Genomic DNA, 27046 nt, shown 5'->3' on the forward strand with positions numbered 1-27046 from the left:
CCGACTCATAGCGACCCCTCCTTGGGTTTCCGAGGCAGTATCACTACGGAAGTAGGATTGCCCAACCTTCCTTCCGAGGAGTGGCTGGTGGGTATTTATGCGTAAAATACTGTCCACGCCAAGGTGAGTAGTTAAGAATTGTCAATCTCTCTCTCTCTCTCTCTTTTTAACAACGCGTTTAGCACTTTGAGCCTCCAGGAAAGGTAATTTAGAGCTACTAAGTTAGTTCGTTTTAGCTAGCTCTTTAAAGTCTATATTAAGTCTCTAATTTATGGCCAGAAGAAGCGGAGGGGAGGCAGTCCTACTGTTTAAACGCCTGTTTCTCGAAGCGCTTCTTAATCTTACATTCGGCTTTTCTTAAATGGGAGTAAGGTTCATTCGATGTTTGTGTACTTTAAAGATAGTTGCCCAAATCAGTTTTTTCTTTCTTCAGGAGACCATGGCTAAATAGACACCCCAAGTCCAACAGACCATACAACACTCACTCCAGGGACACGCGAAAGGGTTAAAAGGGTGGCGGGGGGCGGGGCGGGCAGGGTTCTAGCCTGACACTAGGCAGGACTCCGGGAATTACAATAATTTTCCCTAAAGAAGCTGTTTAAATTCCTCAGATAATTGTCAATTGGTCCCTTCTCCCTTGATATTCATAAGATGAAAATATTCTAATATTAAAGAAATCAGTCAAGGAAGACAGAGTGATTTGTATTTGCGCAAATCTCCTTGTGCAAACCTTAAAACGCTCAATTCTTGCTATTTCAAATATGAAGACAAAGTGACCACCAGGTGGCGATAGATTACAATGTCTGAGAAGAAACAAGGGCTCCCAGGGGGGAGCAGCTCTTCAAGGAATACAGGCTTTTTTCAGTTCACCCTCACATTTCACAAAACAGGGCCCTTAATGCTGAGAGATGCTGCGGGACGTGGCCTGGAACACCCCAGGGTCTATTCTTTTGATGAAAGAGAAGGGCCGCAGGACATCCATTTCTTTCTCACATAGCTGCCTCCCAAAGGTGGCCTTAGGGAGGGAACTCTTTTATATTTGGCAAGAAGTTGTTTCACTGCAAACCTGGAGGTCAAAGAAATAACAGATCTGGACTGCAATTCTGACAGGGAGCTTTAAAGATGTATCTGGGTTTGCTGCTGTCCTCTCACCAAAAACTAAGGCAAAATTTGTCCTTTCCCAAAAGAGTGGGATGCAAGAATATCATTCCCCATATGAGATGCTTTATTAGAATAATGAGAGTCCCTGTATAGTAACATTTTATCCATTTATCTCAGTGAAAAAGTTCTTTACTAAAAATAACCCATTTTCAGAGGTAAGTGTCGGAGACTGTCATTTATGAGGAAGTCTGGAAGTTTCTGACTTGTTGTGGGGAATGATAAACTTCAGACCAGTTTCTTACCTAATCTCTGTCAGTTATGCAGGGGATAAAACTAGAATCTTAACAGGTGGGATTCGATCTTAACAGTCTAGGCCCTTTCATGCCAAAAAATTGATATCTAGGAGCTCATTGGAATTTATTCAGGCCTAATGTTCTCACCTGTTTAATTTGCAAATACCATGGGATTTTCCCAAAGCAGTCAGGCATCTGAAGCTCATTCTTTTATCTTACCCTCAGCTCCAAGCTTTCCCCACAATGGCCAAGTCAGGAATGATTTAGTCCATATAACTTGAAATCTTAAGCAGTTACTAAATGTGATGATTAAACAAGAATCATTATCTTCTCACAAGGGCTAAAGGCACATCATCTCAACTTCACAGTCAGTGAGAAGCAGCAAGAAACAAGCCAGGGACAAGCATCAGAACATGGAGAGTCTTAAACTATTGAAACTTACTTTTTCCTTTCTCTAGATCAGACCTGTGTATACATCCCAGCCCAACTCTGTTTATTATTTATATTAGGTTTGGCCATGTGATTTGCTTTGGCCACTAGAAAGGAGCCACACACACTGAGTTTTGGGGTGATGTGTTATGAATTTTTATTTTGTCAACAGCTGATGAATATGCTTTCTCACATCAAGTAGTCCAAAAATAACTAAGATGGGACCCAAGGAAAGTTTTGACATAGACTGCTGTTCTGGTTCCCTAGTGCTGCTCTGACAGGAATATACCACAAATGGAATGGCTTTAACAAACAGGAGTTTATTCTTACAATTTGGAGGCTTTAAGTCCAAGTTCAAAGTGCCAGGTTCTAGGGGCTGTGTGAAAGCCCCTTGACCTTGGGGTTCAGCTCTACCTCTTGCTCCCAGCCCACTGAAGCTAGAGGCATCTCTTCACTTAGGCAGCTACTGGCTGCTGAGGCTAACAAGCCCAAGGTTGACAAATAAAATGGCACAGTCCTGATGTTACCAAACCATACGGCAGGCCATTAATTCAAGTCCATTTTAAGTCCCAAGGTTGGCAGAGCACTGCAAGCTGTTGAACAACAACATGACTATGTGCAGGGTCCAAGCATGCCATAAGCTAGAGACTATCCCCAAGGCTTCTCCTTATATACAGGAAGCAGACCCCATCTCTAAAGCAGCTACTCAGTTTCTTGTGGTAGATCCAACCATGGAGTTGATTGCCAGTCTCATCATGGGGAATAACTACCACCAGCTGCCCAGCCACTCAACCAGGCCCAGCCAAGTTGACATACAAATTTAACTACCACAGCTATGCAGGATTTCTTACTGTCGGTCCATTCTGGCTCAGTGGTGGTGGCGTTGGTGGGATATTAGAGATTTCTTTCTCTTCAGAATTATGATGAACAGAAATGGTTATCCTATTATTAAGGTGGAAAATAAGTCTTGTGGAAATTATGTGGGATGTTACTTAGTAACTAAATAGCATACCTGTGTTGATGGTATGAAGTCTTATTTTATTATCATAAAATAACTTGAGGTTCTATATTTTGTAAATGAAAAACTGAAGTTCAGAGAGATTATAGGACTTCTCCAGATCACACATTTAGTGAGAAGTGGGAGGGGAACAATTTTGGTTAACTAGTGCCGCTCTGACAAGAATATACCACAAATGGGATAGCTTGAAGAAACAGGAGTTTATTCTCCTACAGTTTGGAGGCTTTAAGTCCAAGTTCAAAGTGGTAGGCTCTAGGGGCTGGGTGAAAGCCCCTCACCCTTGGGCTTCAGCTCTGCCTCCTGCTCCCGGGCCACTGAAGCTGGAGGCTTTTCTTCACTCAGCTGCTGTCTGCTGAGGCTGACAAGCCCAAGGTTGACAAGTAAAAAGGCACAGTCCCAATGTTACCAAACAACATGGCAAGCCATTAATTCAAGTCCATTGAAAGTCCCAAAGTCAGCAGAGCATGGCTACAAACAGGGTTCAAACATGCCATAAGCTAGAGACTGTTTCCCAAGGCTTCTCCTTATATACAGGAAGCAGACCACATCCCTAAGGCAGATACTCAGCTGCTCACAATAGATTCCACCATGGAGTTGATTACCAGTCTCATCATGGGGAATACTACATCCAGCTGCCTAGCCACTCAACCAGGCCCAGCCAAGTTGACATACAAACTTACAGGAACCAACACTGTCTTCTTACTTCAGTATTTCTTAATTCAGCTCTGTGCACTGTACAAAGAGGCCACTCAGCTCCATCATGAATAACCACACTTGGCCTTGGAAAAGTCACTTACTCTCTCTAGACTCCCATAATGGAAGGAGTTGTTGTTGTTGTTATGTGCCGTCGAGTCATTCCCGACTCATAGCGACCCCTCCTTGGGTTTCCGAGGCAGTATCACTACGGAAGTAGGATTGCCCAACCTTCCTTCCGAGGAGTGGCTGGTGGGTTTGAACCGCCATCCATCTGGTTAGCAGGCAAGTGTCTTAGCCACTATGCTACGGACATCATATGAGAGCAAATAAAATTAGATGAGCTTTCATTCATCTTAAGTAATTTATTAATATCTTGTGAATCTCCCCAGTGGCAGATCTTAATGGTGTGAATGTTATGGGCTCAAGGACCTCTCGAGGTCCTCCAGGCAAATTGTTGCAGGAGGAAAAGCAAAATCTTTAATGTGAGTCAGACTTGAGTTCAAATCTTGATTCTACTTATCAGCTATCATTGAACTGCTCTCAGTCTAAATTTTCTTATCAGTAAAATGGAGGCTAACACCAGCTTTGTGGGATAGATATTTGATGTGCATAAAACCAGATTTATGGCCATCTAAAGTTAACTAGATGGTCTCTTATAATTCAGAGCAAAGAAGAGACGAGAAAATCAAAGACACATGGAAACAATTAGTCCAAGGGACTAGTGGACCCTGTGAACCTCAGCCTACATGACCTTGAGACCAGAAGAACTAGATGGTACATGGCTACCACTGTCAACCCTTGGAAAGTGACCAGTACAGGAGATCCCAGATAGAGCGGGGAAAAAATGCAGACAAAACTGAAAATAAAAGAAAAAGACTAGCCTTACTGATCTGATAGAGACTGGTGGAACGCCTGAGACTATGGCCCTTAGTCACTCGTTAAGCCTGGGACTGAACTCACTCCCAGGGCTCAACCTTCAGCCAACCAACAGACAGACCTATGAACTGAACAATATTACTAGGAAGGTCCTCACTCCTTTCTATCAACCATATGAGATCAAAAGGGCAGGCTTTGCCCAGGGATAAAGCTCAGAAGGCAGGGAAGGATAGGAAAGGACAAAGAGAAATAGTAACCACAGGGAGGAAGTGGGAAGAGTGCTGTCATTGTGGGGATTGCAAACAATGTCACGAACAAAATGAGTATGAACTGTTGAATGGAAAAGCAATTTGCTCTGTAAACTTTAATTCAAATCACAAAAAGTTAAAAAATGTTAATGTACTAGATTTTAAAGGTAAATGTATATATTTTAGCTTATATAATAAAAATTGTCATGACATACCTCAAAAAAATTAAAAGATAAAAGCAACTCACAATTCTCTCATGTATTTCTTATCCGATGGTATGATTACAATTATTTTGCATTCAATTTTCTATTACATAAACATATAGATTTGTGTCTAATGCAACAAAAAATTGTCTAGGTGGAATAACTTTCAGGTGTTGTTTGACTCGAGAGGTTTCGTGTTTGATTTTGGTCTGAGTTTTATTAAAAATGTTATTGGGAAAAAAAAGAGTTTAGGAAATTTGACTGTGACTGGTTTATGGTGGTTTATGGTGTTCAATGAATAGTAATTCCTGTTCCTGTTCTTCCCCTTTAGTTCAATGGTGTTGGTCCATTTTAATGTTTTCCCCTTAGATGTGTTAAGTTCAGCCTAACATTTGTTTTCTTTTACTGCTCATTAATTTCAGTAGAGCTGCTGATCACTCTCTGGCATAGGACTCAAGGCCCTCCTCCCTAGTGACTGAGACTTCTGTAATCCACAGAGAAGTTTTGATTCTTACAGTAGAAACTTTTGGTATGGAACATTCAGACTCACCTGACAAGGGATGAAAGGGAGCTTTGTGTGAAGTGACATCTACACATAATTACAGATTTCTGCAGGGCTCAATTCTAGACCTGTTCTCTTTTCCTACTTTCATTCCCTCCGTGATCTCATCAGTTCGATGGCTTTAAATACCACTGATACATTGCTGGCTCCCAAATTTATGTCTTCACTCTAGATTTCTCCCCAACGTATCAAGTGAATTCCCTGCTTGGATTTCTAAAAGGCCTCTCAGACTTAGGTGGCTCATATTGAACTGATCCATCTCCTCAACCTGCTCTTCTTACCATTTTCTCCATCTCAGTATATAAAACTTAAGGCAACTCTATCCTTCTAGTTGGTCTGGCCAAAATCCTTAAAGCTATCCTTGACTCCCCTTCAGTCTGCCAGTGAATCCTATGGGCTCTGCTTTCAAAGTGTACCATCCTCTTTGTTTCTGCTCCACTCCCTGCTCTGTTCCCCAGCAAACAGTATAAAACACTAGATCATAATCATAGCATGGCTTTCCTCTACTTCTAGCCCTCCAATGATTCCCTGCCTTACTGAGTAAAAGCCAAAGTCTTTACAGTGCCTTCAAGGCCCAATATCATCTGGCCTTGCTCTTCTGTTACTCCATCCCAGTGACACTGGCCTCCTTGCTGTTTCTTAAACATTCCAGGCATGCTCCCAACTTATCTTCTGCTTGGAAAGCTCTTTCCATAGGGTTTGTTCCTTTTCTTTCTGGTCCTTACACAACTGTTCAAATAGTATTTTCTCAGTGAGGTCTTCCTTTGTCCTTCTATTTTAAATTGCCATTTCCACCCCTGTCATGGCACTCCATATCTCTCACCAGCTCTTTCCCCATAACACCTTCTACCCACTTGACATACTCTACATTTTACTTAGTTATTGTGTACGTTCATCTCTAATAAAAATTATTGCTAAAATCTTCAGGTGTCCATCTAGTTTGCAAGCAGAGCTGAGAGGAACCTAGCAACTTCAGAATGTTCAATTGCTCTGCAACAGTTTCCTTACTACATCTGGATTCAGATGAGGAAGCTGATGGAGGAGAAAAGGAAGAAATGAGTCTTAAGAAATCAGAGCCACTTGGCAGACTTCAGTTGGCCTACAGAGGAACAGCTGGTTACATTAGTATCCACAAATATTGGTTGTTCTTTCCTTCCTTGTGTTGAATTCTGTTCCTAAAGTTTTCCCTTAACATCCTTTTTAAGTTTTTAATTGTACATACTTTTTTCTTTAAAGTAATACATGGTTATTAAAGAAGTCTTAAGATTTTCAAATGAAAAATGAAACATCCTCACCCAAGCATAACCATGCTTAATGTTTTTATTAATTTTTTTTTCCATGTCCCCAACCCACACACACCATGGATAGGCTTAATTTAAAAGTTTTAAATTATAAGTGGGATATATGCAATAATATAAAAAGTTAAAAAAAAAATAATAAGGGAATACATAAAGGGTGTAAAATGAAAAGTAAAACTCTTCTTTCCTACTTCCCATCCTAAGTTCCATGCCCCAGAGATACCCATTCTAACCAGTTTCAATGTGTAACTTTATTCATACTACTACTGGCACAAGGAACGACCCACTCCCCTTCCTTGGCTTTGAGTGGTGGTCAACCCTGACCTTGGAGACCTGACATAAAGCTACCTTCACACACCCTTGGGGATATTGTCAGTGTTAGTAGCTTGCTGTGTTATGGCACATACATCAGGTAGGTTACTCTCAGTTGCAACTAATAGAAAATGTGAACATACGGCTTAATCATAAGAACATTTTCTCATATAAGCTATGGATAAGGCAGGCACTAGGGTAGTGCCTAAGGCATTTGACTGCTAGCAGAAGGCTGGTGGTTCAAACCCACTAGCCAATCCTTGGAAGGAAGGTTGGGCAATCTACTTCCGTAGTGATAGTGCCTCAGAAACCCAAGGAGGGGTCACTATGAGTTGGATACGACTCAATGGCAGTGGGTTTGGTTTTGGTTTAATTTAGAGCTAGGAGCTCTGGTAGCATAGTGCCTAAGGCATTTAACTGCTAAACAGAAGCCTGGCGGTTCAAACCCACCAGCCACTCCTCAGAAGGAAGGTTGGGCAATTTACTTCCGAAGTGATACTGATTTGGAAATCCAAGTAGGGGTTGCTATGAGTCGGGTCCAACTCAGTGGCACATAACAATTTAGAACTGGTTGATTCAGGCACTAAAAAACGTCATTAAGGATCAGGATATTTAAGTGAAAATTATAAAATTTATATTTAAGTATAAAACATCCTTAGTATTGGCCTCAGCATAAAGCTTAGTCATTGTACTAAGCTGGCTGCCAGTAGCCATTAGGGCAATATGCTTTCTTGTTCACATCTAGCTCCTTCACCCTCTATCAACTGACACTGGCTAAGTTCTGCCCATGTCTAGAAAAACAAATTAGTAGCAAGGGGGATGGGATTAGCATGCTTAGTTTAGACTCATTATCATCTGGGGGTGGAATGGATGTAGGGAGAATCAACCAGTGTTGTTTGGTATGGACTGTCTCCTGGTTCAAAGAGTACATTTTGAGCAAGGCTATAACAAATTGCATCTCCAGAGCTTCATTTCACAAGGCCTTCCCAAGTTTTGTACACTCCGCCCTCCACACTACCATAACTCAAATGACCTAACAAGCTGGGAGTTTATGATAATCAAATAATCAGAGAGAGCTTTGGCTTCCTCACTTTGGCCGTGGTGGCCTCAGCTTAGCTGCCTCTGGTAAACTCTTATTACTCTTGATAGAAGACACTTGCCCAGAACCTCAAAACAATTCCAGTGGATCTGGACTTTACTTCACATCTGGCACCATGCATACTGTTAAGTGCTCTCCCTTGTCCAACATCAGTACTTCAGGCAAATATCAAAATTACATACATCTTAAATGTCAACTAGGGCTAAGTTCAAAGGTATATTTCAGTTAAAAATAACACCTTATTTAATATATACAGAAATGTAGGATAACTGATGGTTATTAAAGGACCAATTCTAAAGAACAAAGGAGAAGCAGCACACACTAGGACTGCTTGGGTCAACTGTCATATGGATACAATTTTTTCCCCATGGAAACAAATTTGTAATCTGCTTTTACATTTACTTAAGGTTGTACTATACACATATTCTAAGGTATTAGATAGTGTTCCCTTCGTGAGTTATCCTCCTTTCTTTAATCTCTCTTCCTCTACTGGCATCTGAGGGAGGAACACACAGTAGCAAAGATCAGGGCATTAGAGTAGAATGACCTGGATTTGAACCTGTCAATTCTCAGCTATGTGCCCTTTATAAAATCACTTTTAATTCATCTGGGCCTCAGCTTTTTCATATGGAAGCTGGCCGTAACAATGTCTTCTCCATAGACGTGTTATGAGGATTAAATTCATCAGTATATCAAACGTTTAGTAGTATCTAACACAAAGCACCCTATCAGTACATTATCATCCTTCCTATTTATCATCCTTACCTTAAACATTTAAGAAGTAACACTCCTTTTACCCTGTATTTCCCCCAACAATAATTTATCTTTCTTCTTTCCTTCATAGTCAAACTCCTTGCCTTTTCCTCACCTCCAGTTTACTCACTCACTGAAATATGGCCTCTACCTCCCACACTCAACTGACATATCACTCCTTACAGTCACCAACCATCTCTTTGCTGCTATTCAACTATATTTGTGGTGTGATGGATCACTTTTATACGGCTTTTCTCACCATCGTCTAGTAACTCTCATGAAACGATTGGGTAGGACTAGGTGAATGAGGTGCTTTTGGCCCATCAGGAGGCCTGGAAAGCTTGCCAATAATGCAGATAAGATGTATGCAACGCTTGTGGGGTAGAACATGCAAGTAAGATATATAGAACCCTAACAAGGGGATTGGTCAGTTTTGCCATCCTGCTAGGCTTAAAATGAGCCATCCCAGAGATGGACAGGGTACATGTGACTACCACCAAGACAACAACACAGGAGCAGAGTGTGGCCTTTGCACTAGGAATCTCCTAGATTCAGGAGGCAGACAGTTGTAACACTGGAGACGGCAAGAGAGGACGAGAAGTAGTGGCAGAGATATAGCAGCAGCAGAACCAGGAGACTGGCAGGAGATGTCACATGGGGCTTCCCAGCTCATGGAGCAAGGTAGCTGAGCACCTTTGGGCAGGAAGCTTGTTGGAGGAGGTACCTCCAGGCACTTGTTTGAGTTAGGCTCTCTGACCCATGGAGCAGAGTGAGAGTGCTTACTGGTGGAGTAGGGTGCCTGCAGGAACATATTGGTTGAGCTAAAGAGTTTTGCAACACTTGTCTGAACTGGGCAGAGGCTGGGTAGGCCCAAGAGGCTGGAAGGGTGAGGGTCTGAGGGGTCGAGGGCTAAAGCAAAGCCTGCCTGTGGGGATGGCTGAGAAGAGGCTGTGCTGGTTGAAGAGCTCTATCCTTGGTTGCTTCTGATCCTGAATTATAACCTGTTTTTTCCCTAATAAAGTCCCTAATTGTGAGTACTGTCTGTGAGTTCTGTGTGGCCAATGCAACAAATTATCAAACCCAGCAGAGAAGCAGAGTGCGCCATGGGAGGGGCAGCTGGTGTCAGAACTGGTAAAATGGTTGGGGAGAGGAGGTATGTCTGACCTCTGCTTCACAGCAATCAGCTTTGGGCTACAGATACAGATTATGATTCTCCTTCCCTGGCTTGTGCAGTTAGACAAGTCTGACAACTCTGGCACACCATTTTTACACTTTTTAGTTATTTTACTTGTCCTCTCTGCAGCTTTTGGCTGAGTAGATCTTTCCAGCCTTAAAACCCTCTTGTCTAGGTTTCTGTGGTGGTATTTAATATCAATAAAGGTGCTCTTGGCAGCAAGTAAAAGGAATCTTGGTCCAAACTGGTTTAAACAATAAGAAAGTTTATCTCACATAATAGGAAGCTCAGATGGTCAGCTGGCTCTTGTGGCAGTTGTTTGAGTGGCTGAGCATCACTGGGGACCCAGCTTCTTTCTGCTCTACCATCCACAGCATAAGCTTTATCGTTAGACTAGTTGCCCTCATGATCATAAATAGCTGCCAGCAGTAATTAGGACAGCATGCTTCCTGGTTCTCATCCAGAGAAACGGAGGACTCTCTCCTCACAGTCATGAAAGAAGGTCCTTGTCAAGTGGGGCCAACATAGGTCACATGTCCTCTAGAACAGCAACAGTTGCCAGAGAAACGCCATGGACTGACTGACTGAAGGTGGAGTCACCTTTTCTGAGTTCCATGGCTCTTTGTGTGAAGTGAATGTGTGAACAGACTCTCTTGGCAAAGAAGCAGAGATGAATGAGTGCTGAGTAGACAACCAATAGTACAGGCAGTTCCCAGTTACAAACCTCCAATAGGGTAATCGCACTTGCCCTTTAACGTTATGTAAATTTACCTCACTTTGAAACTCATGAACCAACCCCTACTTGTAACAAACTCTTCATCTCAACCACCATCACTTCCTGCACATGTACCTTTTAAATTACTGAAAAGGCTTTGAGGCTTTTCTTGCACTAACCAAACCAAACCCACTGCAACTGACTCAATTTCAACTCATGGTGACCCTTTTTAGGACAGAGTAGAACTGCCCCATAGGATTTCCAAAGCCGTAAATCTTTACATAATCAGACTGCTTTATCTTTCTCCTGTGGAAAATCTGGTGGGTTTGAACTGCCAACCTTTTGGTTAGCAGATAAATGCTTTAACCACTATGCCACCAGATCTCCTTTCTTGCACTAAAACCAAAAAACCAAACTCACTGCCATGGAGTCGATTCCAACTCATAGCAACTCTCATTGGGTTTCCAAGGCTATAAATCTCTAAAGTTGAGAAGCAGACTGACTCATCTTTCTTCTGCAGAGCAGCTGGTGGGTTCAAACCACCAACCTTCTGGGTAGCAGCCAAATGGCTTACCCACTATACCACCAGAGCTCCTTGAGCTAAAGTAAGGCTAAATAAGAACTATACACACCTATTTCAACTTACCTACAAATTTGACTTACAGACACACTTAGGAACTGATGTTATTCATAAGCTGGGGAATGCCTGTATTCACTATATTCTCTTTCCTGGTGTTCTTCCTGGCTGTTCTTGGTCTCCTTTGTGCACTTCTCTTTCTTGGACTACCACTTAAATGTTGGTGATCATCACAATTCTATCCTCAGTCCTCTTGTCAAATTGTACTCTCTCTCTGGGGCACTCACTGCCACCTTTGGTTACTCTCTCTAAGCTGGTACTTCCTAAAAAAGGTGTATCTCAAACCCAACTGTCTTTTCCAAGGTCTCTACCCTCAATTCTGAAAAACTAGCTAACACTGACCAAATATTTTCTGTGGTATCCAGAATAAGGCTCTTCCCCCTTAAAAAAGATTTCTTCATCCTAATCTATAAAGCCTGTGAATATGTTAGGTTACATGGGAAAGGGGAAATAAGGTTGCAGATAGAATAACATTTGCTCATCAGCCGGCCTTAAGATGGGGAGTTAATACTGGAGCATCTGGATAGAACAATGTAGTCATAAGTGTCCTTAAAAGTGGAAGAGGGAGAAGCAGAGACATGGCAGCATGAGAAGGTCTCAAGCAGATGTTGTTGGCTTTTAAGATGGAGGAAGGGGGCCATGATCCAAGGAATGCAGGATGGGCTTTAAAAGCTAGAAAAGGCAAGGAAACAGATTCTCTTTTACAGCCTCCAGAAGAAATGAAGCCTTACTAACACCTTGATTTTGGCCCACTGAGACTGATTTTACGACCTCTGGTGGTGCATTGCCTAAGGCATTTGACTGCTAACCAGAAGGCTGGTGGTTCAAACTCACCAGCCACTCCTCAGAGGGAAGAATGAGCAATCTACTTCCGTAGAGATATCGCTTCAGAAACCCAAGGAGGGGTCGCTATGAGTCAGAATCGACTGGACAGCAGTGAGTAAGTGAGGGAGACAGATTTTGACCTCCAGAACTTCAGACCTCCAGAATTATTAAGATGATAGATTTGTACTGTTGTAAACGATTAAGTTGTGGTAATCTGTTACAGCAGTCATAGTACGCTAATACACTTCCCATACTCAACTTGCGCAAATGAACTGCCATCTTCTCTGTTGTTGTATGCCATCGAGTCAGATCCGACTCATAGTGATGCCTCCTTGGGTTTCCAAGGCAGTATCACTATGGAAGTAGATTGCCCAACAACCTTCCTTCTGAGGAGTGGCTGGTGGGTTTGAACAGCCAGCCTCTGGTTAGCAGTCAAGTGCCTTAGGCACTATGCTACCACAGCTCCCACCATCTTCTCTAGAATGGGTATAACAGTACTACCTCATGGGATTGTTGAATTAAATTAATTAATATGTGTAAAGTAGCTTGAACAGTACCTGACATGTAGTTGGTGCTATGTAAGTTATTTGTAATTACTGTTTTCCTCTCTGAGGAACTCACATTAAGGTGAGGCCTACATATAAAGGAGCTCAAACTGAGAAGATAGGTAAATTAGAAGGAACTCTGCATCATATAAAGAACAATCAGACAAAATACAGTTCTCGTCTTTATATTTCCATGGTATGCATTAATGGGAAGGCATAAAGCTTAAACCACAGCAGTAACACTCATCACTCATCTTCACATTCATCAGAGCTCTCTTCACTGGACTCCTCGCTGCTTTCTCCTTCGCTCTCAATGCTACTGTCTTCTTCACTGTCTTCATCATCTTCCTCCAGACTCTCAGCTTTCTCTGCCACAGAAAGGTACAGAATTGCTTAAAATGCTTCTTAATATTTCCACTCTTTCAAAAATCAGAATTTTCCTTGCTCCTCCCTCTACCAAGAAATACATACTCTTTGGAACATGATAAAACTGAGTGGGACTTTGCTAACCATATGTAGGGTCAAAGAAGCCATACAAAGAAACATATTCTTGCTGACATAAAGATGTTTGTGGATGTAAAGTTAATTTAGAATCTATTGTCAATGAAATTCTTACCAAAACAGAGTAAGAGGAAGTGAGATTTAGGAGAGTTCATAGGGTATTGGCTTTCCTTGGAATTGTGGGATAAGTTAATACATAAGGGTGATTAACACATCCTGCTCCCTCTGGAAACTCTTGTCTGTTCCCAGTGCCTGGTGCCTGAGAAGTCTGCTTAGCATTGGCAGTTCTACTCCAAAGAGAGAAGGGGTCATCGTGACCATATCGACAGAGGACAAGTTAGTTTTCATTAAATCATCCAAGGCAGCCATTGACCCTTTTCGTAACTACTTTGAGAAGATGCACTGTACCAATCTCCCAGGATAATGAGCTTTAAAATAGTGATGGCTCATAGTTCTATGAGAAAGAAGGGATTTCAATTTTTAAATTTACCCATCAGTAACATTTCTTCAATAAGTGGGAAAAACTCCTTGGCCTCAGGATTTTCTGGTTCATAGATTAGGACTGAAATGGACAACAGAATGTGTGTTATTAATAGTCAAAGTGTTTCGGCAAACAGGCTCTTTAGAATAAGATTGAAACTGTCAATCAGAGCAAGTGAAAATACACAAAGTGATAAACACAAACAATTATATCACAGGTGTACCTAAGAGTAAACTGAGAAAATGCTCCATTTATATATACAAGTAGTACCTGACTTATGACACATTTGAGTTACAACAAACTCCACTTACAACTGTCTTTTTTTTGGTATACCTTATCATTAGTAATATGTACTACATACAATGTTGCAGTGCATAATTTGCTGATGTTATCACTCTCAGATGTTCACTCCCAGTTGTTTATATGTAATGTTTCCAACTCCCAAAGACAAATAAAGATTGTATTTGTAAAGATACTGATAATAAAAGGCAGTAATAATGCAAACTTAAGAAAAAAAGAGGCATTTGACTGACAGCTGAACCAATTTACGACAGAGACTCTGTATTTTCTACTTCCTATCCAAAGAATGAGCCCTGGTGGTGCAGTGATTGAGTTTTCAACTGCTTAACCAAAAGGTTGGTGCTTTGAACCCACCAACTGCTCCACTGGAGAAAGATGTGGCAGTCTACTTCTTTAAAGATTAAAGTCCTGGAAACCCTATGCAGCATTTTACTCTGTCTTATAGGGTCAGTATGAGTTAAAACTGACTTGGTGGAAATGGGTTTGGGTCCAAATAATGCAATTTCCATTACTGCAATATGGTTTTTCTATAGGCTAGTAGCCAAAGTAGTTCTTGAACATAATTATTCCCCAATGAAGTACAAATCTTGCAAAATATGGAGACCACGCTAACGAGAACACTGTGTACCTAGAAGTCTGTTAATCCCTCACCTTCTCTCACCTATCTGTGGTGTCCATGACATCTTCTATCAAAGCCCTCATCTGAACACAAAGGAATAGTTTTTAAATGCAAGCCCTCCATGGTAGAGGTGCTATTTTAAAAAACCTCATCTTTCCAACAGGGAAAACTGATGTTCCTTATTTCTCTTCCTCCAGACAACTTCTGCCCTAGACCCCACCTCAGTCATCACCTGTTTAACATCCTCCCCTCTTCACTGTATCCATGTTTTTAACCCTATCTATTCCTTTTTTCTAATCCTTTATGTGACTGTGTCAGCTTTCCTTTGCACCAATAAATTGTTTTAGGCTAGTTGGTAGTTTGCCAGCACTCTAGAGGCCAAAAAGACTCCCATCTTTTGTTTCAGGGAGTTCTAACCTTTTACTTATTTTTTGAGATCTTGCTCTTCAGGTCTCTTTCCACCTTTCCCATCCCTGCCTTGAGGAATATTCATAATGCTGCATCATCCATTTAATGCAGTAACTCCTGTGTGATATCTTGGTGGCCCCCAGGGGGCACTGAAACATCAAGTGTGCTATTCGTCTGGCTAAAATAGGCAACTACAGAGGGTCCAACTAGGCCCCACTGGCTCATGGAACCCCACCGTATGGCTCTCATCCTGGCACACCAAACCAGTGTCTCTATTTCCTAATCCAAGAGCATAACTAACAACTTGATAGTAATCTGAGTAAGTATGACTGTGCACCTGCTCAGAAGCTGTTTTTGAGGACTCCAGAGATATTTTTAAGGTGCCCTGGTGGCGCAGTGTTCAAGTGCTTGGCTGCAACAGAAAGGTTGGCAGCTTGAACCCACCAGTGGCTCCACAAGAGAAAGTCATGGCAGTCTGCTTCCATAAAGATTTCAGCCTTGGAAACACTGTGGCAGTGCTATAAGGTCCTATCCATCCTATAGGGTCACTATGAGTTGGAATTGATTTGATGGCAATCTTTTTTTTATAATACAAGGTATCTTATATACGTTTTAAGGTTTCTAATAAAAGCAAATTTTTATACAATTTGGGAGCTCTGGTAGCATAGTGGCTAAGGCACTTGCCTGCTAACCAGAAGGTTGGCGGTTCAAACCCACCAGCCACTCCTCGGAAGGAAGATGGGGCAATCTACTTCCGTAATGATACTGCCTCGGAAACCCAAGGATGGGTCGCTATGAGTCAGGTCTGACTCGATGGCACTTAACAACAACAAAATATACGTATCATTAGTGATTTAAATCTTTCTCTGAGGTTAAGTCTCTTTCCAGTGCAGTTTATCCAACTTGTTCCTTGAAACATGACTTTCTTCAGATGTTAATAGCTATTTGGGTAACTGGGTTAAATAAAGTTAATCAGGTAAAGTTCATAGTCAGAGGTAATTTTGCAACATTTTACAGAATGAGTAATATGCTCATGACTATTACAAATGTTATAGAGAGGAGCCCTGGTGGTCTAGTGCCGAAGGTATTTGACTGCTAACCAGAAGGGTGGCAGTTCAAACCTACCAGCTGCTCCACAGAAGGAAGAAAGGAAGATAGGACAATCTACTTCTGTAAAGATTTACAGAAACCCGGTGGGGGTCGCTATGAGTCAGAATTGACTCAATGGCAACAAATTTGTTTATAGAGAAGAGGAGGCCCCTAGTCACCCTTCAGGCCTGGAGAGGAACTCATTCCCATGGCTTAACTCTTAGCCAAACAATAGACAAGCCTATGAGCTGAACACCTACACCAGGGAGCTGCACTCCTTAGAACAATCTACCATGGGAGATCAGAAGGGCAGCATTTGCACAGGAAGAAAGCTAGGGAGGCAAGAATGCACAGGCAAGGAGGACACAGGGGAAGGGCAACCACAGGGAGGAAGGGGGAAGAGAACTGTTACACTGTGGGGAATATAACCAGTGTCACAAAACAAAATGTGTATGAACTGTTGAATGTAAAATAAATCTGCTTTGTAAAATTTCCCCAAAATCACAATAAAAAGTTAAAAAAGAAAAAAGGATGAATTTGGAGGACATTATGCTGAGTGAAATAAATCAATCACAGAAGGACAAATATTATATGAGTCCATTATTGTAAAAAATCAAGGAAAGGTTTACACAGGGAAGGAAATTTACTTTGTTGGTTACCAGGGATGTGAGGGGAGGGAAGGGAAATTTTCTTACTAGTTAAGAGTCACGTGTTGATTTGGGTGAAGGGAAAGGCAATATAACAACAGTATGTGGCCAGCACAATGACAACAGGGGAAAGGAGGACACAGAAACATACACAAAAGATATAGATAACAGAGGCAAAAACTATTACATGTACAATACTGCATTACCAGTGGCAGCCAGCACTAGGCTGTGGGTGAATACATACATGAGAAGATCAGGTGTGGGTAGGTGGATAGGAATATATCCAAGACCGAGGAAAGATTTGGCCAAAGATAGTCTTACCTATGAACTTGTACTACAAAAATATCCATATATATTACAGAAGTAACAGAGGACAACATTAGAGTAGCTTCTGAGAGAAAACCAAACACCTTGAAGGAGAGGCTCACTGGATCTATAGGCTTGGGGAAATAGTCTCGGGGGACATCATGCTCAATTGGCACAACATAGTATATAAAAATCTTGTTCTACATTCTACTTTGATGAGCAGCAAATGGGGTCTTAAAAGCTATCAAGTGGCCATCTAAGATGCAACTATTGGTCTCTCCTCATCTGGAGCAAGAAGAGTGAAGAAAATCAAAGTCATCTGGAAATAGTAAGTCCAAGGAGATGATGGATCATGGTGACCTCAGCCTTCATGACCCTGAGACCAGAAGAACAAGATGGTGCCTGGCTACCAATGCCAACCACTCAGAAAAGGATCAAACTGGAGATCTTGGATGGAGTGAGAGCAAAAATGTGGCACAAAATTCAAAAACACAAAAATGACCAGAATTACCGGTCAGACAGAGACTGGTAGAACCCTCAAGACTATGGTCCCGGGTTATCCTTTGGGCCTGGAACTGGACTCACCTCCGTGGATTAGCTCTCAGCCAAACAGTAGAAAGACCTACAAGCAGAACACCTACCCCAGGGAGATTCACCACCTAAGATCAATCAACCATGAGACATCCGAAGGGAACATTTGCATAGAGAGAAAGCCGGACAGACAAGAATGCACAGATAAGAAGGGCATAGGGAAGGGGCAGTCACAGGGAAGAGATGGGAGGAGGGCTTTGTGTGGTTGGGAATAGTAATCGGGACTGTGGAACCAAATGTGCATGAACTGTTGAGAAAAAGGAATCTACTTATAAATTTGCACCCAAATCACAATAAAAAACTCGTTTTAAAAATACAGTAAAAAAAAAAAAAAAAGAGGTAAGGATGGTGAGATTTTGTCACTCATACTTTGGTCATGTTATCAGGAAGGACCAGTCCCTGAAGAAGGGCATCATGCTTGATAAAGTAGAGAGACGGCAAAAAAAAGAACATGACACTCAACCAGATGGACTGACACAGTGGCTGCAACGATGGGCTCAAACACAGCAACAGCTACGAGGATGATGTAGGGCTGGGCAGTGTTTCATTCTGTTGTACACAGGGTCGCCATGAGTTGTAACTGACTCAGTGACATCCAACAACAAAAAATTATTACTCTTCCTGGGATGGTTCTGGGTCTAGAGAAAGGCTTAGCTCCTTCACTAATCAAACTTGGGGCTATTTTAGGACACAGAGTATGTCCATCTTGTTCACTGTTGCATTCCCAATAAAGTAGCTGGCACATAGCAGAAGCCCCCCAAATATTAAAAATTTAATAAATGAATGAATGAATGCAGACATCTGAGTAGAATATAGTCTACTTTTACCCCCAGATGAAATGGCAGGCTAATAGGAAAGACTGCTTCATTTTGCTTAAAGTTAAATAGACAATTCCTTTAGGAACTGTCTTTTTTGAAGATACAATTATACTTGCTTACAGTGATAACATTAATTTTGCTTCTTAAGCCATTATTCTTAAATATTTATGATTATAATCAGTGAAGTAGGTCTTCCAGGCCCTAAATGTTTTGTGCATAGAAGCTTGGGTGAGAATAAGTGTGGCTCCCTGCTAAGACGGAACTTCTGGTTCCTGTCCTACAGGTGAAGTGACCAAGAAATAGGAAGATTGATTTGTACAGTCTCACAGTCAATCATGAGATGAACTACAGAAAGTACTTGGGGCTCTTGATTCTCAGTCTCATTTAAAAATCATTTTTCCAGGCTGCCTCCAATGCCTGCCAGGAAATGGCAGGGGCAGAGATATCAGTTCTGCATGAGACAGCAGGAAAACGGCTGAGGAAATATTAGGACCATATACTAACTGTGTTGAAGACAGAGAAAATTCAAGCTTATGCCAACAGATAAAATTTCTTGGGGGAACAAAATAGAATTTTTTTTTAAAGGCAAAACAAAGAGAAAGAGCCCATCCATGGGGTACCTGGGACACCAAGTGGGAAGCCTACAGCCAAACAAAGATATAAATGACTGCACTGAAAATGGCCAGCAAGTAAACACTGGGAAATAGGGGCTGTAGTCAGGAAAATGAACATGCAAAACATTCCTGAAGGGACAAAGATGCATTATTTTATACAAATGAATTGCCTTAGATATAAATAAAATAAATATTCTAGTCAACCATAGGTATCATTTCTAGTATGACTGAGCTATAAAGTTTATATTTTCTAAGTTTCTGTTTCCTTGACCAGAAAGATAAGCTCATTTAATCAAATGGAAAATGGGAATATAGTGCAAAAATCAAGTCAGACCTGGGTTCTAATCCTAATTCTATGACCTAGTAGCTGTGTGACCTTGTGCAAATTAGTTTTCCTCTCTAAACCTCAATTTCCTCATCTGTAAAGTGGGAATAACAGCATCTGCTTCACAGAATTGTCTTAAGAATTAAATCATATATTCAAGAATGCTTCCATAAATATCAAAAACACAAACTATCCAATTAAAAATGGACAGAAGACATGAACAGACACTTTACCAAAATAGATATTCAGGTGGCTAAGAAATAATGAAGAAATGCTCCTGATCATTAGCCATTGTTGTTGTTGTTGTTATGTGCCATCAAGTTGACCCTGACTCATAGCGACCCCTTCTTGGGTTTCCGAGGCAGTTTCACTACAGAAGTAGGATTGCCCAACCTCCTTCTGAGGAGTGGCTGGTGGGTTTGAACCTCCAGCCTTCTGGTTAGCAGTCAAGTGCCTTAGGCACTATGCTACCAGAGCTCCTCATTAGCCATTAGAGAGATACAAATCAAAACTACAATAAGATAACATCTCACCCCAACAATAATAGCCAAGTTCAACAAAACAGAAAATAACAAATGCTAGTAAAGGTGTGGAGAGATTGGAATTCTCATACACTGCTGGTGGGACTGTAAAATGGTACAGCCACTGTGGAAAATGGTGGGATGCTTCCTTAAAAATTTGGAAATAGAAATACCATTTGATCCAGCAATCCCAGTACTAGGTATATATCCTAAAGAAGTGAGAGCTGGGGGATGAATAGATATGTGCACACTCATGGTCACTGCAGCACTATTCACAACTGCAAAGAGACAAAAACAACCTAAATTCCCATCAACAGACGAATAGATAACAAACTATGGCACATACACACAATGGAATACTATGCAACACTAAGGAATAATGAATCTGCAAACCATCTCATACCATGGGTGAGCTTAGAGAACATTATGCTGAGTGAAATAAATCAATCACAGAAGGACAATTAGGAGTCCACATTGTAAAAAGTCAAGGAAAGGTTTTGTGGTGGTTACGTTTGTGTGTCAACTTGGCTGGTTGAGTGGCTGGGCAGCTGGATGTAGTATTCCCCGTGATGAGACTGGTAATCAACTCTGTGGTGGAATCTACTGTGAGCTGCTGTGTAGCTGCCTTAGGGAATGTGGTCTGCTTCCTGTATATAAACAGAAGCCTTGGGGAATGGTCTCTAGCCTATGGCTTGGACCCTGCATGTAGCCGTGTCGTTGTTCAGCAACCTGCTATGCTCTGCCAACTTGGGACTTACAATGGACTTAAATTAATGGCCTGCTGTGTGGTTTGGTAACATCGGGACTGTGCCATTTTACTTGGGCTTGTTAGCCTCAGCAGCCATTAGCTGCCCAAGTGAAGAGATACCTCTAGCTTCAGTGGGCCGGGAGCAAGAGGCAGAGCTGAAATCCAAGGTCAAGGGGCTATCACCCAGCCCCCTAGAGCCTGGCACTTTGAACTTAGACTTAAAGCCTCCAAATTGTGAGAGAATAAACTCTTGTTTGTTAAGGCCATCCTATTTGTGGTATATTCTTGTCAGAGCAGCACTAGGTAACCAGAACAGGTTTACACATGAAATTCCTAACAAATAACTTTGTTAGTTATCAGGGATGGGAGAGGAAGGGAGTGAAAATATCTAGATAGTTAGGATATCTGTATTGATTTGAGTGAAGGGAAAGGCAATATACCAAAAGTGAGTGACCAGCACAAAAACACTTACGAAAAGGAAGACACAGAGAGGTAAACAAGAGGTATAGACAACAAAGGTAAATACTTTTACATACAGAAGACTGCAGTATCAGTATTAACAAACATTAATCTACAGGTATCCACCTATCTACATAGGTAGAAAGACAACATGATCATGCATAAGTAGGAGAAAGGTAATATACCAATGACCATATATATTTAGCAGATGGTATTTCTACATACATACTTGTATATGCTATAAGAATGTCCATGCCTATGATAGAACTCTTAGGGGGCAAAGTTATGATAACTTCTTAGCCATAGCCAAACACCTTGAGGGGGTGAGTCGCTGGGTCCATGAGCTTGGGACCATGGTTGTGGGGACATCAAGCTCAATTAGCATAACATGCTACACAAAAACATTGTTCTATATCCTACTTGGTGAGTTGTGACTGAGGTCTCAAAAGCTTTTGAGTGGCCATCTACAATGTAAGAATTGGTCTCTCCTCAACTGGAGCAAAGATGAGTGAAGAAAATCAGAGACACATGGAAATAATTAGGCCAAAGGCCTAGTGGACCATGGGAACCTCAGCCTACATGACCCTGAGACCAGCAGAACTAGATGGTGCCCACTTACCACCAACAATCATTCTGAAAGAGATCAAAATTGGAGATCCTGGATACAATGGGAAAAAAATGTAGAACAAAATTCAAAATCATCAAAAAGAGCAGGCTTACTGGTCTGATAGAGACTAGTGAAACCCCTGTGACTATGGCTCCTGGACACCCTTTGGGCCTGGAATTGAACTCACTCCCATGGCTTAACTTACAGCCAAATAACAGACAGGCCTACAAGGTGAACAATTATACCAGATAGGTGCACTCCTTAGAAAAAGTAACCACAGGAGATCAGAAGGGCAGCATTTGTGCAGGGAGATTGCTCAGAGGGCAGAAATGCATAGGGAAAGAGGACACAGGGAAAAAGTAACCACAGAAGAAGTAGGAAGGGGGCTGTTACATTGTAGGGACTGCAATCAGTATCATGAAACAAAATGTGTATGAACTGTTGAATGGAAAATGTATTTGCTCTGTACATTTTCACCCAAATCACAATTAAAAAAAAAAAGCTTCCATAGTAGATGCTCAGTACACACAAGGAGGGGGTCGCTATGAGTGAGATCTGACTTGACGGCAGTAAGGTTTTTTTTTAGGAGCTCTGGTAGCATAGTGCCTAAGGCACTTGACTGCTAACCAGGAGGCTGGCGGTTCAAACCCACCAGCCACTCCTCGGAAGGAAGGTTGGGCAATCCTACTTCCGTAGTGATAACTGCCTCAGAAACCCAAGGAGGGGTTGCTAGGAGTTGGGGCCGACTTGACGGCAAATAACAACAACAACAATATGTATATATGAAATTCATTTTGGATACATAGATTTATATATTGACAGAGAGCTAAGAAGACAAAAAAGACAAATGAATATCTATACTGTAAGCCTTTAAACATAAAACAGTAAGATATAAGATATTTTGAAGTCCATGCTGCTGTTGTTGTTATGTGCTGTCGAGTTGGACCCGACTCATAGAGACCCCTCCTTAGGTTTCTGAGGCAGTATCACTACGGAAGTAGATTGCCCCATCTTCCTTCCGAGGAGTGGCTGGTGGGTTTGAACCTCCAGCCTTCTGGTTAGCAGTCAAGTGCCTTAGCCACTATGCTACCAGAAGTCCATGCTAGATGAAAAAAAAACACAACATTTTGTCTGTTGCTCTAAATACATAGACAGATTTTGTGCAGCCCTCAATCAAGTGTTCCTCTTAGTATACAAGAAACAGAGCATCCTTCCCCGAGACAGATTCTGCCTCCAACTCTCACTTCTTCCTTGATCCTTACGTGGCACTGCCCTTCCCAATTTCTTGTACTTGCACGGAACTCTGTTACTCATGTTACTCAGAGGTAACCAATCTTCTTTTGTCTGGACACTTCCAACCTCCACAATCCCTGGCCCTACTTATCCAACTTCTTAGGAACAATGTTCCTTCTCAATTGGCTCCTAAGATCATGATCCTGTCTTAGTGCCCTCTGTAGCTCTTTTTTCCCTAGTCTAATCCTTAATTTAAGGAGCTCTGGTGGCACACTAGTTAAGAACTGGGCTGCTAACTGAAAGGTTGGCAGTTCAAACCCATCAGCTGCTCCACAGCATTACAATGTGGCAGCCTGCTTCTGTAAAGATTTACAATCTTCAAAACCCTATAGTGCAGTTCTACTTTGTCCTGTCAAATTGCTATGTGTCAGAACTGACTTGATGGCAGTAGGTTTTTGGTTTGGGAATCCTGAGTTTTAGAGGAACCACTATTTGACACTGACCTACGAGAGTGAGTACTAGGTAAGCTAGTAGGGGTGGAAACCAAGTCAAATCATGTCTGATGCCAATTCCAAGAAGGTTCAGAACATGTATACTTTCATTTCTGCTCTCCCTACAGCTCTCAGCCTAGTATCTGTTACAGAGTTGGTGCTCCACATATATTTGCTGTAAATGAGAGAAAAAGGAAGAGAGGGAGGGAGGAAGTTTTAAAAGCATATAACCCCATTAAATAGATCAGTTTGAACATTTTCATTCCCATTGACCTGGAACTTAGTACATATTCACTGGTTCTAGTCAGGTCAACAAGCACTTTAGTGAGCACCTGCTGATAAAGCAGCACGGTGTAGGGCTAACAGCCAAAAGTGCCTGACAGATGGGGTAGATCAGTGCATATATTTTGCAAGCTTTCACAGAGGCTTTCTAAAATGAGTGATGGTTATGGAAATAAAATATATACATTTTCCCACAATTAGACGCCACCAAAAAACTCAGAGAACTGGGAGCTGGAGTACTGAATCACCTCCTTCTGCCTTAGCCACCACAGAGAGAAAAGGGGAAATGAAAGGGGCCTGGGTTCTAGTTCTGTGTCACTAACACCCGAAGTGGCACTTGGCAAGCTGTTTGACCTCTGTCACAGTTTATTTATAAAAAAGAGAGGGTTGAATGATTTTCTCTGAGGATTTCTTCTGATAGGAAATTCTATGCTTATAAGTCACAAAAATATTTTTGACCAAAATATTTTATTTGCTGACTCTAAAGGCCAAAGGGAGCTCTGGTAGTGTAGTGCCTAAGGTACTTGACTATTAACCAGATGGCAGGCAGTTCAAACCCACCAGCATCTCCTCAGAAGGAAGATGGGGCAATCTACTTCCGTAGTGATACTGCCTCGGAAACCCAAGGAGGGGTCGCTATGAGTCGGGTCCAACTCAATGGCACATAACAACAACAACAACAACAAAGTCCAAAAATGCTGGAACGGATTTCAAAAGACAAATGATTTACCTTGGATATAAAATAGAATTAAAAACCCACTGGTTCTGACGAGTTGACTCTGACTCACGGTGACTCCGTGTGTTGTGGAGCGGAACTGCACTCAGCAGGGCTGCCTGCTCCATCTGCTCTTTCATATAGGGAAACTTGGGAGAGTTGGAACCTGATGGGACCACCTTGTTTTTCCAGGTCTCGCAATGTTCTGCCTTTGGCAGGGTGCAGTCACCACTTTTCTACTGCTCTCTATTTAGGGGGAAATATTTGAGTTTCCCTTTAGGACAGGTTTTAGTTTACACAGGTTCTAGCTTTCCCAAGTTTTACTGTTTTTCAAAAGAGGCTGACTTAAGACATACTCTAAACCAATACTGTCTAATTGTCATAATAAAACCCATTCTCAAATGGCATTATAACCACAGGTAAAGGGATTAGGATTTATGACACATATTTTTTGGGGGACACAATTCAATTCATAATAGTGGTAAAGAGTCTGTCACTGACCATTTTCTTCCATAGGGCTTTTTACCAGTTGAGACTGTGGGCAGGGAATTGGTTGGTCATACAGAAGAAGGGTGGTTATGTAGGGTTTGTGCAACAATTTGGAAACTTCAGTAGTTCGAAATGTATAGGTGGTTTCCCCCAAATTATGTATGCAGAATTTGGGGCAGAAGGGGAAGGCTAAGAAGTTTTTTGTTTTTTTTTAAAGGTAACTGAAATCTTCTGTAGTTTCATGGTATTTAGAAGACAAAGCCACCTATTCAAGAACTTTACTAAATTTGGAAGTGGTATTGGGGGAGAGGCCAAAAGAGCAAAGCATGAAACCTTCAAAGGACAGGCTAAACCTCCCACTGTTGTTTTAGGTCTGATGTGTACCTTTTCTAACAAAGCTAAAAAAAAGAAAAAGAAAAGTCATCTTCAGTCTTCAGGGTTCTTTTGTTAACAATGTCAAGCATATAATAAATAATTACTAGACATTTATAGGAGCTCTGGTAGTGTAGTGCCTAAGGCACTTGACTGCTAACCAGAAGGCTTGCGGTTCAAACCTACCAGCCACTACTCCGAAGGAAGGTTGGGCAATCTACTTCTGTAGTGATACCGCCTCAGAAACCCAAGGAGGGATTGCTATGAGTCCAGTCCGACTTGACGGCACATAACAACAACAACAACAGGCATTTTATAAAAAGCTCTGGTGGTACAGTACCTAAGGCACTTGACTGTTAATCATAAGGTTGGCAGTTCCTCCACAGAAGGAAGACTGGGCAACCTACTTCCGTAAAGATTCACTGCCTCAGAAACCCAATGGGGGTCACTGTGAGTTGGAATTGACTCAATGGCAGTGGGTTCAGACATTTTATGGGCAGGAAAAGGAGACTGATAAGCAAGATAAAAAAGTAACAATAGGAGACCCAAAGGCGATCCAGATACTGGAATTCACAGACAAGGACCTTAAATACCTATGACTAATATATGAATGTAAAAGATGGACAAAATAGATGAAAATATGGAAAATTTCAACAGAGAATTAGAATTCTTCAAAATCATCAAACAGACATCCTAAAACTGGAAAATAAAATCTCTGAAATTAAGTCACTAAACACCTTTAACAACAGCTCAGCCCAGCATAAGATAGAATACATGAACTTCATTTGTTAGATATTATGAAGTGTCTTATTTAAAGAAAAGAGAATTTTGTCTCTTTTTATAACATTTTATTGTCATTTGGGTAAAAGTTTACAGAATAAGTTGGCTTTCTCTTCCATAATTTTTTACTTCACTTTTTCTGTATTGTATTTCTGTATTTGTTATTCCTTTGGTTTTTGAGTTGAGTTGTATGAAGACATACTTCTGATGTTTATAAGTTGGGTGTTGGTTTACTACACTTCCTACAACTTATCCTTGTCAACAAGGCCAGTCAGTCACCTTCTGAAGATTTAAGGTCACTGGCTTATTTCCAAAACTTTATGCTGTAGCCATTACAACAAGGGTAACAAATTCTCTATCCTGCCTAATTGTCCTGTGTAATGTCAACTGGTGGAACTGAGAACAAACTAACCTATTACTCTCTTTCTGTGTTTTAGCTTCCTGGTTTTCAAAATAGACTGCCAAATAGGTGGCAATTCACATTACAAACCACTCAGTTGACTGCTTTTTCCCAGAGACTTGTTTCAGAATTCTGATGTTTTGTTAGAGCAAAACAACATCAAACAAACATTTCAAGAAGTCAAGGGCTTGGGGAAAAATCCAAAATCAACTGATGAGTGGCCATGTAAGCACATCATTTAACTGCAAAAAACATATTTTAAAGTACTAAAAGAATACAATGACAGATTCACTAAAGTCATAAAAAAAATTAATGCTGACTATGTACCAAACATTGTTCAGGAGGATATATATATATATATATATATATTTATATGGTCCTATTTTCACAATGCTTACAAATTAATTGGGGGCAAAAGTTACTTTATACTTTAATAACTGTGCAATAATAATTGTTGTTGTTGTTG

At 41.3% G+C, this 27046-nt stretch overlaps 1 protein-coding gene across 1 annotated transcript in view; it reads right to left on the reverse strand.

The window, feature by feature from the left end:
* Positions 1-13030: 13030 nt before the first annotated feature.
* The window catches only part of ERICH2 (glutamate rich 2), a 61314-nt gene continuing 47298 nt past the window's right edge, over positions 13031-27046 (reverse strand). The window contains exons 7-8 of the mRNA XM_007953137.1: positions 13776-13847; positions 13031-13152 (exon numbers count right to left, since the gene is read on the reverse strand). Coding sequence (XP_007951328.1) covers positions 13031-13152; positions 13776-13847 — 194 coding nt within the window. The remainder of the gene's footprint in view (positions 13153-13775; positions 13848-27046) is intronic.

Source organism: Orycteropus afer, unplaced genomic scaffold (assembly GCF_000298275.1).
Source record: "Orycteropus afer afer isolate SDZICR_OR568_19922 unplaced genomic scaffold, OryAfe1.0 scaffold00001, whole genome shotgun sequence".
In the NCBI taxonomy this organism is placed as follows: Eukaryota; Metazoa; Chordata; class Mammalia; order Tubulidentata; family Orycteropodidae; genus Orycteropus; species Orycteropus afer.